Genomic DNA, 15901 nt, shown 5'->3' on the forward strand with positions numbered 1-15901 from the left:
CCTGATTGAAATCAGAAATCAAGATAACAAACTTTTTATAAAAGAGTGGAAATGGTTTATTGAATGTTTACAAACAAACTGTAAACAGATAAGCACATTGGTAGGATTACTGTAATAACCTGCAGTTTTATAAGAGTATATATTTAAAGTAAATGAATAAATGAGTAAATTAAGTTAATTTGGAATATGCAGAAAATATATTTTTTTAAAAAACAAATTTAAGGAACCGCAGAAAGAGGGGGAAGGATGTCGAGTTTTGAAATGTTAACATGACTGTAATATTATCGAAATGTATAAAAGTGAAAATCATTTTTTAAAAAATCACCCAGAAATCCAGTGCTATTTTTTCTAGAAAAAGAGGTGCTGGAACTCACCACAAACACCTCCCTTGTTCTCTTATAATGGCAATGGCGCCCACCTTAGAGGTGCTGAGACAGAGTTCTGGTGAGTGCTGGCTGAAATAAAAGCCCTGTAGAACTCTACCAATAAACCATAAATAAATAAACAACACCCTATTTACCTTCTGCCCACAAATGAGTTAAAGGCACTGTAGAATCTAGCAGACTCCATCCACCTTTCTGCTATTCTTTGCACATAAAAAGATACTCAGCTTCATTTTCTCCTTCCCTCAATGCAGGAAATGCATTTTCTATAAGAAGCTGTCAGGGTAAACAAACCCAGTCTGGAAAGTAAGGTGCTTCTTAAGATCACCAACTGAGAACCGCAAACAAATGGAGCAAATAGCCTTAAATGAAATGCACCTAAATTGCTAGACAAGAAATATAAATAGCCGTACACATGAGTCATTGAGAGACGGGCACAAAAGAATGTGTGAGATGTCTCTCCATCACAGGCAGCCAGACATTCTCTCCATACTGAATCGTGGAAAACTAAGGTGGATTCCAGCAGTCACTGTTTATAACCCCTGGTGCTGGTAAGATGGCAACTGATGGTTCCTGCACCCATAGTAGATTCTAGCGTTCCTGGGAGACTGAGGTTTAAATCTTAGTTGAGCTATGAACTTGCTACTTGGCCCTGTGCAAAAATCTCTCTCAGCCTCGATTCAACCTTTGTTGAATAAGCATTCTAATGACTCATCTTGCAAGTTTTTCTGGTTGAATGAGAGGAGCATTGCAAAGTAGTTTTCACACACACACACACACACACACAGTGGCGTAGCGTGGGTTGTCAGCACCCGGGGCAAGACAAGTAATTTGCGCCCCCTAACCCGTGGATTTGCGCCCCCTAACCCGTGGATTTGCGCCCCCTAACCTGTGGATTTGCCCTAACCCCAGATGTTGCGCCCGGTGCGGCCGGCCCCCCCTGCACTCCCCACGCTACGCCACTGCACACACACACACACACACACACACACACACACACACACACACACACACAAAAGGTGCTACCAAAATGAGTAATGATATTCTGACTGCCCTTAAAAACTTATTCCTTTTACTTAAATAGCAAATATGTGTCACAGGCTGTTTTCTCATTGCTTGTTTTCAACCAAGAGAATGAGAAAAATAAAATTATGGGAATTTATCACTCACTTCCTTCCCATATGTCACATTGACATGGAGAGCCAGAGAATAACTCCTTACAGAAGCAAGGATGCAGGAGATCTGTCATCAGATGAATTTAGTAAGAGATTCTGGAGGGCCATAATTGGATCCCCTGACATTTTTTATTTTTACTTTAAAGTAGCTGCAGGGGATTCCCAATCTGATTGGAGCAACAGCACTGGATGAGGTTTTGGCATGTTGGCGCTATTTGAAATATTTGGAACCAATGTAGATAAACAATAGAAAGGTTCAGTTTTATTTTTATTTTTGTCCTTGTCTGTTTCCCAGTCAGATAATCCCTGTCCCTCGTTTTAGGGTCTGCAAACTATGATATATGCTTCTGGAACACCCAAAGATAATTCTACTGGATAGCTCAGTTGGTTACAGCGTCTTGCTGATAATTCCAAGGTTGCAGGTTCCTGTGAGGGACAGCTGCATATTCTTGGACTAGACAGGCACATCCAACAGGTAGATCGTGATCTACCAGTAGATCACTGGGCATCTGTGATAGATCACTGGCTCCCCCCAATGAAGCTCAACAAGTTTTGCTCCCCTAAAAAAAGCTCAACATTTTTGACCTGACCCCCTAAAAACTGGGCTTTCCTCCTCCCTAATAAAAGCTCAACAACTTTGACCTGAACCCCCCAAAAAGGGGGTAGATCACTGCCAGTTTTTAACTCTGTGAGTAGATCGCAGTCTCTTGGGAGTTAGCCACCCCTCGACTAGATGAACCTCAGGGTCCCTTCCAACTCTGTTGTTGTTGTTGTATAGTCGTGTCCGACGCTTCGTGACCCCATGGACCGGAGCACGCCAGGCACACCTGTCTTCCACTGCCTCCCGCAGTTTGGTCAAACTCATGCTGGTAGCTTCAAGAACACCGTCCAACCATCTCATCCTCTGTCGTCCCCTTCTCCTTGTGCCCTCCATCTTTCCCAACATCAGGGTCTTTTCCAGGGAGTCTTCCCTTCTCATGAGGTGGCCAAAGTCTTGGAGTCCCAGCTTCAGGATCTGTCCTTCCAGTGAGCACTCAGGGCTGATTTCCTTCAGAATGGAGAGGTTTGATCTTCTTGCAGTCCACGGGACTCTCAAGAGTCTCCCTCAGCACCAGAATTCAGAAGCATCCATTCTTTGGCGATCAGCCTTCTGTAGGGTCCAGCTCTCACTTCCATACATCACTACTGGGAAAATCAGAGCTTGAACTATACGGACCTTTGTTGGCAAGGTGATGTCTCTGCTTCCAACTCTACAGTTCCATAATTCCGTGTTCCCTCCGTGGGCTGTTTGCATTACTGGAAGAAGTCCCAGACTTTAACCAGCAAAGGGAGTATTCTCCCTTTGGTTTGTCAGCCCAATCTGACTTTGGAACTAGGGCAATGAGAGCAATACCTATACCTAGCCAGGCGCCATTAGGTTAAAGGAACATTGAGGTATGGAGAGGGAAAGGAGGTTCATGTTACCAATGTCTCATCTACAGTGACATCTAAGGTCCACTTAACCATACAGGACAGCAGCATTCAAAGGGTGCCTACCATTGAAGAGGGACGCGGGTGGCGCTGTGGGTTAAAGCCTCAGCGCCTAGGACTTGCCGATCGAAAGGTCGGCGGTTCGAATACCTGCGGCAGGGTGCGCTCCCGTTGCTCGGTCCCAGCACCTGCCAACCTAGCAGTTCGAAAGCACCCCCGGGTGCAAGTAGATAAATAGGGACCGCTTACTAGCGGGAAGGTAAAGGCGTTCCGTGTGCTGCGCTGGCTCGCCAGAGCAGCGATGTCACGCCGGCCACGTGACCCGGAAGTGTCTGCGGACAGCTCTGGCTCCCGGCCTCTAGAGTGAGATGGGCGCACAACCCTAGAGTCTGTCAAGACTGGCCCGTATGGGCAGGGGTACCTTTACCTTTACCTTACCATTGAAGAATTGGCATAGAAGCCAAAACTCTTCTTTCTGGTAGAGTTGGCTGGACCCTTTCAAATGGTGAGTGCAGCCCAGATCCCTTGAAAACACAAGGATGCTCTGCATTGCTTGTGGAGGGCAATTGTTTTTGAGCCAGCCCTAAATGCATGATGCCACAGTCCTGGTGGTGAAAGGCAAAGGAGCAAATGTTGGCACACATTTCCCCCTCTCTCAGGGTTGTGTGAGACACTTGGGTAGCTGACCGGGCAGCAAGCGAGTAGTTTAGGAGGCACAGTCAAGAGTCGGAGGAAGAGGTGTTGTGGGACTGACACAGTCCGTACGGAATATATTGATGTGTGCTGCCAAATGCACAGGGCACCTGTCTGCAGCCAAGCAAGGAGCAGATATTGTCCTTTCTGGATAGGCGCCCTCAATAAATCTCCTAAAGTCCCCAAGCTGCATCAGTGCTGGCACATTTCAAGGTTGCCCAAAGAAGTCGCAGCAAAAATTCACAAGGCAGGTCTCAAAATTCTTTATTACGGAAGTGTGATAGAAGTGGCTCTGCACTTTGAAAGGGGAGCGACAACTATGACCTAAATAAACAGCGAGAAGAGCAGCTTCTCTGGGCATAAAAGAATCCTGAAAAGGTAAAGATGGGATCTGAAACCAGATACTTCAATGTTACTTTAGTTCATTAAACAATCCATGGCCTTTTAAACGGGGGTGGGGGTGGGGGTGGGAGCAGCTATTGTTTCTGTTTGTGACTATGCTATATATTTTTGGGGTTTTAGTAAAAGGCGAAAGATTTATACGATCTGAAGAGAAACCAGAGTAATTCATTCCTATATTGTGAATAGCATTTTATAGAGGTATAAATAACTGTAAATAGGAAAAGAGGCAAAGTATTTTTTCCCCTTGGTTATATGTATTTTCTTTTTCCTTTGTATTTTATTTTGTGGTAAATATGTATGTTTTCTAATTTGTACTTAATAAAAATTACTATTAAAAATATTTTTGGGTTTTTATATTGTAAACTGTCCTGTGATCTTTGGATGAAGGACAGAGACTCTCCTCCTGCAAGAGAGGGGAGTGGTTGTGGTCGGGAGCCGGACTCCGCCTCAAGCAGGGGGCATTAGCCCCCTGCCTCCCACTCACCTGGCTGGCCTACGCCCACGGGCAGGCACCCAACCAGGTGCCTGCGAGGGGGCGTGTTTAGCAGCCCAAATTGCTGCGGCACCAGCCTTCTGGCCTCACTTTTCGTCGTCCCGTCGCGAGTCACCCACCCTCCACTCCCTTAGAGCTCAGGGTCTCAGTTTTCTTTTGGCCTTGCTATGGACCTTAGGTTAGTCGCCCTGGTTGTCTGGGGGGCCTGGTAGGAATTTTTCCATTTGGCATTAGGCTTTTTGGTTTTTTCGCCTACCTGGTAGCAATCGTCACAACTTTTGTGGTATTGGTGGGTAGGTTAGGCATTGGAATAATGTGTTGTGGTGTGTCGAAGGGCTAGGTGTGGCCATCGCCTATGCCTTCAATTTTTGGGTATTCCGTTAAAGGAATCTGGCGGTCGTGTATTCTGTCCGATGCCTGCTTGGCGGGAGGCCATGGCACGACCCTCGGTGACATCAGGGGAGAGCCTATAGTTGGATTAGCATCAACAGGCTCCACCTACTGGTGAATAAACCCACTTTGTTTCTGACTCACCCCTCTCTGAGGGGGTGGAGTCAGCTGACGTAATCCAATGCCTAAGCCAATACCTTTTCACTTGCTGTAATCAATAAAGTTGTGGCCTTTTCTTGCCCATTAACCTTATATCACGTGTCCTTGTGTTTTCATTCCACTACGCGGGGATCGGGTCCTCGAACCACAATATAGAAAGAACAACAACAACCTGGTTGTAAGAGTCTAGATCAGTGTTTCCCAAACTTGGGCTTCCATCTGTTTTGGGACTACAATTCCCATCAACCCTGACCATTGGTCCTGCTTGCAAGGGAACAGCTTGGATTGGCTGGCTAAGCCGGGCGAGGGTAGCCGATGGGTCTGAAATCCTAGGTGAATTAGGGACATCCCTTGCATGCCAAGACAGGATCCAGAGGGTTGAGCAGGCAAGACCTATAGTGAGTCCAATGGTCACGAAGGCAGTTTCTATATGTACTGTAGAGTGAAGTGAGCGATGGATGGGGCTCATCAATCTGGGAAGGTAGCCCACCTAGGAGAAGGAAAACTCGGATCCTAAACTTCTGCTGCCTTGCAGGATGTCTTCGGGAGGGGAAAGGGTTGAGGAGTAAATCCTTCACAAATCTGGAGTGGAGTCTTGTACACCTCTTTCCAGCAACTGCTGCAGCCAAGCTGGTGCCAAACGTATTGCTCTACTTTCTGTTAAGTTGTGGGTGAACATACCAGATGACACAGCGATTCTTCAAACAGCTCTTGTTTATTCACAGGCCAGAACAGAACTGAACTGAAAGGTTCAGCCAGCCTGCTTATATAGAGCTCCAGTACAACGTAACTGTAACAACTTTCTATAACTATCCAATCACTGAACGTCACTTTCGACCCCTTTTTTGCATATGTGGACCTGAACTATCTACAGTATCCCCCTGCTGGCCCAGGGTGAGAACTTCAGTACATAACACTTTCCTTTGGACCCCATCAGTGAGGGGGTCTTGTCCTCTGGGCAGCCCAGGACCGCCACACACACCGCCCAGGCCTGTGCCCTGGTTTGACTTTACCCCTGGAGATGCACTCCATCAAGACAGAAGGCTGCCGACAACATATATTTGTGAGGGAAGTTGGGAACTACATTGCTTAGTAGTGCAAGACGTATGTGATAACACAAGTAAATTAAAAAGACTAAGCTGCAGACACTTTTCCTGCAGAATGAAGAGGAAGAGACGAAGCATTCAGCCTGCCCTCTTGCTCCCCACCCCACTCTCCCCAAGGCTTTGAAAATATAAGGGGGGGGGGGGGGAAATCCACTGCATGGTCATTCAGACATCGCCGATTCAGAGGGACAACATGAAGCTCTCTCCCCTTGAGGAGGATGAGTCACATGGGGGGGGGGGATGGATTGGATTGGGACATCACAGCTTCACGCTTAGTAGCAGAAATAAGCTATATCTTAGAAGGGACCCTTTTGCTATGTAGCCCTGCCACATAGACAGTTTTGGACCATATTTTCAAGCTTTCTAGAGTCTTTCTTATCTGACCCAAAGCTAATTTAAATTGCCACCCTACTGCTTTCATCCTCCCCACCTTCCACTCATGCCCAGTATTAGGAAATGCGCAATTAGTACAATAATTAGAAAATGCAAATCGGTACAATTAGAATCTGCACACTGACTGCCGTTTGCATTTAAAGTACACGTGCGAGCTCTGCGTGCCAGTGCTAAGCCAACGTTATATTTCAGTTCACGCTTGCCCATCACTACTTATCTCCTCCTGCAAATATGCAGCCACAGGATGAGTTCTAGGTCCCGTACTCAGTTCATACAGAGCTTAATCCTGAAAGAGAGAAATGTTATGTGATTGTGTTCATAAGTCTTGAGTCTGGGAGGCAAGAAGGCAGCTGGTTTAGTGGAGGCAGCTGGGGGGGCCGGGAGATCTACTTGGTGACAACGGTGAAGCTAAGAAGGTTAATTTGGCTGGTTTGCTTGCCATTCCCTCACATGGTGCAGGATTCAATCCATGCTGTGCCAGCCCTAATGATCTCTTTCAGTATGGTTTTACTCTTGATCATTATTATATGCAGCTGCTGAAACGGGTGGATCTTTGTGCAATCTTAATTCTCTGCAGATTGGACGCAAAGTAATGCACTATATTTTTGCTGCCTGCTTGTTCAGGACCTTCCTATCTGTTTTCCTATAGTGTTTTCCACTCTGCCACTTCAAATCCACCTTACCTGGGGAGTAAGGCAACAGCACTTGCAGTAAGTTACCTGAAGCAGGAGATGCAGCGGGGGGCTAGAGAGAGATGCAACCGATTCCTTTTCTTTTAGTAAGTCCTTCTTGGCACAGTAGATCCTTTCAGGCATTACTTCCTTCCTGCTTCGTCTCCAAGTTCAGTCAGTATGAGTTAGCACAGTGATTCTCAAAGGGTGTGGCGTGCCGCAGTGGCATGGCAGGAGAGGATGGCACGTGTGGAGGGAAGATTCAAGGACAATCAAAGAAACATAAGCATTTCAATGTAGTACGTTGTTGTTTAGTTGTTTAGTTGTGTCCAACTCTTCGTGACCCCCTGGACCAGAGCACGCCAGGCACTTCTGTCTTCCACTGCCTCCCGCAGTTTAGTCAAACTCATGCTGGTAGCTTCCAGAACACTGTCCCACCATCTCGTCCTCTGGCGTCCCCTTCTCCTTGTGCCCTCCATCTTTCCCAACATCAGGGTCTTTTCCAGGGAGTCTTCTCTTCTCATGAGGTGGCCAAAGTATTGGAGTCTCAGCTTCAGGATCTGTCCTTCCAGTGAGCAGTCAGGGCCAATTTCCTTCAGAATGGAGAGGTTTGATCTTCTTGCAGTCCATGGGACTCTCAAGAGTCTCCTCCAGCACCATAATGTAGTATAGTATCAAAATATTTTTTATGAATGAGCAAAATCAAGCTGACACCTCTCATTGAGTTTACATACTGAAGGTACACATGGAAGAGGCTCATATATCATTATATTTTAGGGAATGATTCATCTTCTCATTGCTTTATATTTTCTGGCTGTCCCATGAACATATTATAAAGTAGAATTTCTTATCAATAAAAAATTTGTGTTGCGTGAGCAAATTTTTATTCTGAAAGGGTGGCCCAGAGAGAACAGTTTGAGAGCCACCATGTTAGCATGTGCTAGTGTTTACTTCTTGGTTCCATCTTGGCCACATGTAAAATCTTTACGTAAAATGGCTTTGTTTGCTGTGACTAATAAGCCTTAAGCTTTCTCCCAACCAGCAGTCTTTCCAGGCTGATTCTTTCTGCATATATGCAAAAAGATATATATCTCTTTTGGTACAAGATATGTTTCAAAGTCCAACAAAAGTAAAATCTTCTCTAGGTAAGCTGAGGTGAGGGGATGAAGGAGCATGGAAAGGGGTGGCAAGAAACCAGTAACGCTTTTGGGGAGGAGTTGAAAAGGAGGCAATTGGAAGGAGAGCCTAGTGGTACTGAACCTTTGTTTTCCAGAGCAGTTACCGTATTTTTCGCTCTATAAGAGGCACCAGACTGTAAGACGCACCTAGTTTTTGGAGGAGGAAAACAAGAAAAAAAATATTCTGAATCTCAGAAGCCAGAACAGCAAGAGGGATCGCTGTGCAGGCAAAAGCAGCAATCCCTCTTGCTGTTCTGGCTTCTGGGATAGCTGTGCAGCCTGCATTCGCTCCATAAGACGCACACACATTTCCCCTTACTTTTTAGGAGGGGAAAAGTGAGTCTTATAGAGCAAAAAATACGGTAATTGATGGAAATACCAGGCTTGGCATCATCCTTCTAAATCAACATGTACCAGGAGGTTGTTGGTTTTGTGACAGATCCTAATGTTGGAAAAGCCATTAAAATGGGGGGGGGGTTGAGGTTGGTAAGGAGAGAAAGTGGGATGCCTGGGAGCAATGTGGGGTAGAGAAGGAATAAGGATTTTGCAGCGGGAAGAAAAAATCACATCAAAGTACTGGAGACAGAAATATCCAAAATACATTGTGAGGATGAGCTCCAAATGAATATCTCCATACTGAATGACTGAGAAACAAGATGACAGATGAAATCCAGCAAATTAAAGCATGCTGGGACAAATAATGCCAACTATACACATGTATGCTGATGGGTTGTGAGCTGGCTTTTACAATTTAGGAAATAAATCCTGAGGTCAAATCAGAAAACGCACTGGAAATGTCAAGTTGGTGTTCAGCGGCACTGAAAAAGGCCGTGTTTGGGATTATTAAGAAGGGGACTGGATATAAAAAGCAAGCACGATAATACTATATTATATAAGGCCACAGTGCTTCCATATTTAGAATATTATGTTGTCCTGTTTCCATCAGGATGGTGGTTGGTGGAGAATCATTTACCTTATCGGCAGGAGTCTAAGAAGTTGATGCTGTACAGCTTAAGGATAAATGATGACTACAGAGAGACGCAATTAAGTTTAAAACAATCACACAACAGTATATTGATACATGAAGAGCCAGTATACTGTAAATATACAGAATAAGTGAGATAAGAGGTTTTTTCAACAGAGAGTCGGTGTCACCATATGTTTGTAAACTTCCCTGTTGCAATTAACTGATCCATAGTCACAACTGCTGAGCTGCAGAAGACACAGGTGCTCCAGTGCGTGGCTGATCTACTCTGATGTCAAAAAATGCTTCTTGAGGAAGTAGCCTTCTCATAGCCCTTCCAGCTGCCATTGGTTTAGCTGCTCTGAAGTCACAGAGCGCCTTGGCGGTGTAGGGTATGGCCGCTTTGTTTTCGTTTTGGCAAGCCTACCAAGACATTTCATTTAACTACTTATACATTTTTTTAAAAAAACCTGTTCATGTTCTTAAAGGTAAAGGGACCCCTGACAGTTAAGTCCAGTCACAGACAACTCTGGGGTTGCGGCGCTCTTCTTGATTTACAGGCCGAGGGAGCTGGCGTTTGTCCACAGACAGTTTTTCTGGGTCATGTGGCCAGCATGACTAAGCCGCTTCTGGCAAAACCAGAGCAGCGCATGGAAACGCTGTTTAGCTTCCCGCCGGAGCGGTACCTATTTATCTACTTGCACTTTGACATGCTTTCCAACTGCTAGGTTGGCAGGAGCAGGGACCAAGCAGCGGGAGCTCACCCCGTCACAGGGATTCGAACCACCGACCTTCCAATCGGCAAGCCCAAGGCTCAGTGGTTTGTTGATCACTGTTATATATTGCATACAAATACACCACTTAGAGAATTATTTGATTAAGCAGTTCATTAATTTTTCTTCACAAAATTGGGGGGGGGGGTGAAACTCCAAGATTTGTGAGCGATTCTAACTAATATATATAATGTTGCCTGCACACACCTAGGAATTTTGAATGGCATTGTTGGTGAGGATCAGCTGAACATATCTGAAGCCTTTCACTTTATGTATCTGTCTGTGACGTTAATAATAATTTAGGAGAACATTACAACAAGATAATCCAAACATGACTCTTACATTCGGCATGTGTGTCTTGGACCTGGAGCTGTGGCAGGAGTGCATGCTGAGATATGGAACAAAAGAGAAAAAGAACAAAGCAAGGCATTGAAAAACAACAACCCAATGAAGGCAATAGCAATCTAGCATGGAATGGGTGTCAATAGCACATTTGCCTTTCTTGTTGCTTCAGGATGAAATGTTTCCACCCTGATTTGGTTGCACGGAAGCTGCATGATGTTGGCAATTTTTTCCAGTATTCATTCTGATCGGTTTGCACGGAGGCTATACAATTTCAAGCCAAGCAATTGTTACACTATACATTCCAGTGCATCACATTCCAGTGCATCACTTTCCTTCCTGCAAAAGGTCCAGATTTTTAAAAAGAGGATTTGTTTTGCACAAAGGCCCAAATCCACTTTAACTGGGCAAGCTAAATTTGCTGGTGTGCCAATGAATCCCACCTGCAAAACAGTGACAGCCTACAGGCGCCCTCTTGTCTCAAGCATGGTAGTAATCATTTGTCAGGTCCCTGTAAGAGAAAAAATAAATAGTTCCCTGAGATTTACACCAGGATATAGCAGGAAAAATCATAGCATGCTGTTAAGACTGGGAAAATGGGGAGGCACACTTGGTTGAGATTTCATGTGGATAAATGCACTTGGTTTTGCAATGTGAAGTGCACAATTTGTACAATGCAGTTCAAAAATGAGTAAAAGTGAATTGCTGAAGAGTGGTTGATCACCTAGCCTCTGATGGAAGTGCCTTGCATTGTCTTCTAATGTATATGGACACAAGTGACTAAAGGCTTGTCCACAATGGAGTTCACTGTGTTTTTGCAGCTGTTTGCCTTCCCATTTAATCTGTGCAGCTCACATAATCTTACTCTGAAATCACACCCGATTTGATGCTTCCCCTTGTAAATTCAGATTTCTCTTATATATGGATAATCTGATAAATTGGGGAAAATTGGGCTCTAAACCACTCCAATTGGGGTCACAGACAATTTTGTTTTGGTGTTTTGGTGTGGGTGGATCACTTGCCACTTTCTGCTACTCCCCTTTCAATGCGCACTACTCCCCTCAATGCTTTCATTTCTTTTCTGAGCATGCCTGTAACTATTTGCAGCACTCTTCTGAACTATATTCTCCCCCCTTTGACCTTCCAGATTTGCACAAAACCAGAAAAATGCAGAAGCAAACCACATAAAAAATTTATACACTAGATATTGCAAATTAATCTGAAGTGTGCTGAAAATCTACAATTGCTTCCATTTCTTTTATGGCTGTGCTCCCTGTTATGTACTGAAGTTCTCACCCTGGGCCAGCAGGGGGATACTGTAGATAGTTATGCAAATGAAGGATCAAAAGTGACGTTCAGTGATTGGATAGTTTTAGAAAGTTGTTACAGTAACGTGGTACTGGAGCTCTATATAAGCAGGCTGACAGCTCAGTTCTGTCCTGGCCTGTGAATAAACAAGAGCTGTTTGAAGAATCGCTGTGCCGTCTGATATGTTCACCCACAACTTAACACTCCCAACTATTTCCAGCACTCCTGAAAGGAGGAGCACATGGGGATAGCCGGGGGTGGGGGGGTGGGCAGCTGCTTCCCACATCACTAAAAATCAATACAAATCTTAGGTTCTGCCTTCTCCCACCGAAAAGTCTGCCCTCCCTAACAAAAATCCTTGCTACGCACATGGAGGAGCATACCATTTTTCACTGTTTTGATCCCTAGGATTTGCACCAAACCAGAAAAGTCAAGGAAATCAGGTCAAATTTTCAAGGTGGTTTGCTTGAACCTTTTTCTAGTTTTGTGCAAAACAAAGATATCAAAAGAAGAAGAAAACCCACCAGATATTGCACAGATATCTGTGAACATGCCCTAGTGATATTTAATCATGATAGCAGATTTAACAAATTAGAAGGCAGACACAAAGCCCAAAAGGAGATGCTACTGGAATGAACAGGAGAGGCAGAAGTTGCTCCTCATATACAAATTCAAGTATGTCTAGGTATGGAACACTCCAGTGTCATTTGAATGAGGGGGAAAGTGGATATACAGCTAAATAATGCTCACATGTGGTCAAGCCCTTATTCTCATGCTCATGCAAGCTTTACTTGGTTTAAATGATAGACTACTCAAGTAGAACTTCAGTTGATTAATGGGGTAGAGGACAAATTTTAACTGGTGATGCTGAGAGCTTGTTTATCATTTTTGAGGCTATTTTCATTTTGGTCCATTACTGCAAAACAAAACCGCTAAAGGTGGTATTAAAAGAGAAATAACCCTGTTCTCTTTAATCTGTCTTGTTTCTTGGTAGAGAATGATAACAAGTGTCATCAGCTGGTCTTGTGGACTCCTAGTCCCGTTTCCCTGAGGAAGACTTGGAAAAATAAATGACCAAGGGTCCTCCTTTAAGTCAATGCAGGGTATCTGCTGAGTGCTCTGGTACGTACTTATGACACTGACAAGTCTTCTTTTCAAGCAAGTGCTGCCTGGCTTGAGCCATCCTCCTTGCTCTTTGCTGCCAAAAAATAAAGCAGAGTTTTATGTTCTTCCAAGTTCTCTTCCACAGACTTCTGTATGTACAAGTATTTCCCCCCTTCCCTTTCCATTTATAAGCACATATCCACTCACCCTTTTCTGTTTAACAGTTTTGCAACTGAACACACACACGGCTATGATGATCAACAGCAGCAACATCACACCAGCTCCAATGGCTATGTAAGTCAGTGGGAATGAATTGGACACAGTTGAGGCCTCATCTGTGGTAAAAAGGAGAGTTGAGATGAGAGGAGGATACGCATATGAAATGGAAATAAATAATATAGGATGTAAACAAATGATACAGGGTGGTAGTCAACAAAGTTTTGCCCAGAGTAGAAATCAATGGACCCAACTTCATCAATTTCAATTGGTCTACCATGAGTAAAACTCACTGTGCTGAAAATTACCAAAGCCACATGCACCTGATGATGTATGCTTTGGCCCACGAAAACAAACGCCATTCTAAATGTGTTACATCATTAAAGTGAAAAGACCTTGCGGTTTTTGCTGCCATGGCTACCACTTCTGGAAATCTGCTCCACTTCCCAGTGGGGAGGAGTTGCGGTGGACCGCGTGGCCACCCACTCCCCACGGGGGCAGGGGACTTTGTCCCCCGTTGCCTGGGGGATCCTGGCCACATCAGAGCCCGGCCAGCCAATCCGCTGGCTGGGGGGGCATGGCCGGAGCCGTTTGAACGGAGGAGCGAGCCAGAGGACTTCCTCTTTGGCTCGCTTCCTCAAACACCCGCCCTCCCTCCCTATTTTGCAGGTTAGGCAATGACCTTGCTATGGACTTCGGTTGGTTGCCTTGGTTGTCCGAGGGGCCGGGTAGGAATTTTTCCACTTGGCAAATTGGCACTGGCCATTTGGTTTTCACCTCCCTCGTAGCAATCGTCACAACTTTGTTAGGGTTGCGGTTAGGCATTGTTTGACCTTGTGTGGGGGAGGGGAGGTGTGGCCATCATCTGCCCCTCCATGCTTAAGGCTATTCCGTTAAGGGAATCCGGGGCTGTTGATCTAGTCTGAAGCCCAGCTGGGGGCTAGGGCCTTGACACGACCCCGACGGGAACACCAGGGGCAGCTTGAGTTGGTTCGCACCGACAGGGCTCCCCCTACCGGTGGCTTACCCTTACTGGACTTCCTGCACAATGGGCAGGAGTCAGATACAGTCAGGTCCAATCAATGCCTAAGCCAATACTGCTCACATTCTGTAATTTCAATAAAGTTGTGGCCAAAATTTCCCCAATAACATAAACCTAATATCTGTGTCCTTGTGTGAGTTATTTCCAACGGGGGGGGGGGGGGGGCTGCAGGGTCTTGACACGCAACATACCCACAAAGTAGATCATGCTGAGCTTCTCTTCGTCCTGCACCATGAGGCTGCACTTCCATTCCCCTGCGCTTCTGGTCTCAAAACAAAATTTGCCCTCCGGAAGGTGAGTTTCACATTTGGGCGAGTCACGCCTATTATTCCAGCACAGCTGAGCCTTAGAAAGATCAGGAGCAGCGACATGACAGCAGAGGGTCACATTTTCTTTGGAATCAAGTCTAGGGCGGTCAGCAGAAACTGCAGGGAAGACAAGAAAGGAACATTCACAGGGGTCCCGTTTCCACAAAGCTCAGGAGAGAATGCCAAGCATCCATGCTGAAGATGCTCATTGCTACAAGAGACACATTCATCTTATGATCTAAGGTTCTAGGCTGCCTGACTCACAAGAAAGGCTTCCTCCCAATGGAAAGGCAAAAACACTTGGATCGACACACAGACTTGAGGTGCTACAGCTCCATCGGCTTTATTTAGAGGGCCACAATGCAGAGGAAGTCAGTGTACACTGTCCATATTTTGGGCACCAGCTTATATCCTGGTTTGGCATATTGTCCTGGGTCCTTTTGCCACCTTCCAAACACACAAGCGGAGGCACTTTTAAGTGTGGCACAAAAGGGTACCAAAGCAGCACTCTACTTTTTGCACTGGTTTGCAGTCAACCAGATGAGGTTGTGTTTCTGACCCTTTACTTGTGACCCCGGTTTGAGTGTCAGTTACTCCGTTGGGGGGTGGGGCGGCAGGGAAGGTGGGGTCTGCAGCACAAAACAGCACCAAACCAATCTGGCAGCAAACTGTCTTGGGCTGGGCTGACCCTCTCTACCAGTGCCGTTATTCCAATCCAAATCAGAGCACCCTTTAGTTGCTTCAGAGTTTTTGTTTGTTTTGACCTCACGTCTATTTTTGCCCAAAGTTTTAGGAGTTCCCGGGAATTGTTTCTGTTTTTCAACTAGGAGTTTCACCAGGTCTAGATGGGATAGTTTTTGCAAGTGTGATCTAAGCAGTGTTATGGTCCTTGTTTACACCATAACACAAAGTGATCGAGACTTATTCTTACCTTTCATCACTACCAAGCGGGTGGTCTTACTCAAATTCCTCCGTGTAAATGCAATACTGCACTTGTGCTCTCCGGCATGCTCAAACTGGACCTTGTCTATCGTTTGCTGAAGTAGGGAACTGTTGAAATTGATTAAGTCAGCCTCCACAATGGTCTTGTTATCCTTCGTCCATCTCAAAACTGGGTTTCTTAGGATGTTCTTTGGAATCTCTTGGAAGTCAGTGTTCAGTTCACACGAAAGGACAACTGTGCTATTAACAGCTGCATACACTGTATCTCCATCCAGTGAATTAGCAAAACCTGATTTTAAGGCAGAAAAAAACAGGAATAAATAATTTCCATTTTCCTCAGTAAAGAGTAGGGAGAAACTCTTTCCCCCCTATAGAATTCTAGAGAGGCT

General features: G+C 45.2%; 1 protein-coding gene across 1 annotated transcript in view; it reads right to left on the minus strand.

The window, feature by feature from the left end:
- Positions 1-9557: 9557 nt before the first annotated feature.
- Positions 9558-15901, minus strand: part of LOC114588021 (T-cell surface glycoprotein CD4-like) — a 28820-nt gene continuing 22476 nt past the window's right edge. The window contains exons 6-10 of the mRNA XM_077921136.1: positions 15502-15801; positions 14454-14687; positions 13212-13339; positions 13031-13098; positions 9558-11103 (exon numbers count right to left, since the gene is read on the minus strand). Of these exons, the coding sequence (XP_077777262.1) occupies positions 11073-11103; positions 13031-13098; positions 13212-13339; positions 14454-14687; positions 15502-15801 (761 nt within the window). The 3' untranslated portion in view covers positions 9558-11072. The remainder of the gene's footprint in view (positions 11104-13030; positions 13099-13211; positions 13340-14453; positions 14688-15501; positions 15802-15901) is intronic.

The sequence above is a fragment of the Podarcis muralis genome, chromosome 17, assembly GCF_964188315.1.
Source record: "Podarcis muralis chromosome 17, rPodMur119.hap1.1, whole genome shotgun sequence".
In the NCBI taxonomy this organism is placed as follows: Eukaryota; Metazoa; Chordata; class Lepidosauria; order Squamata; family Lacertidae; genus Podarcis; species Podarcis muralis.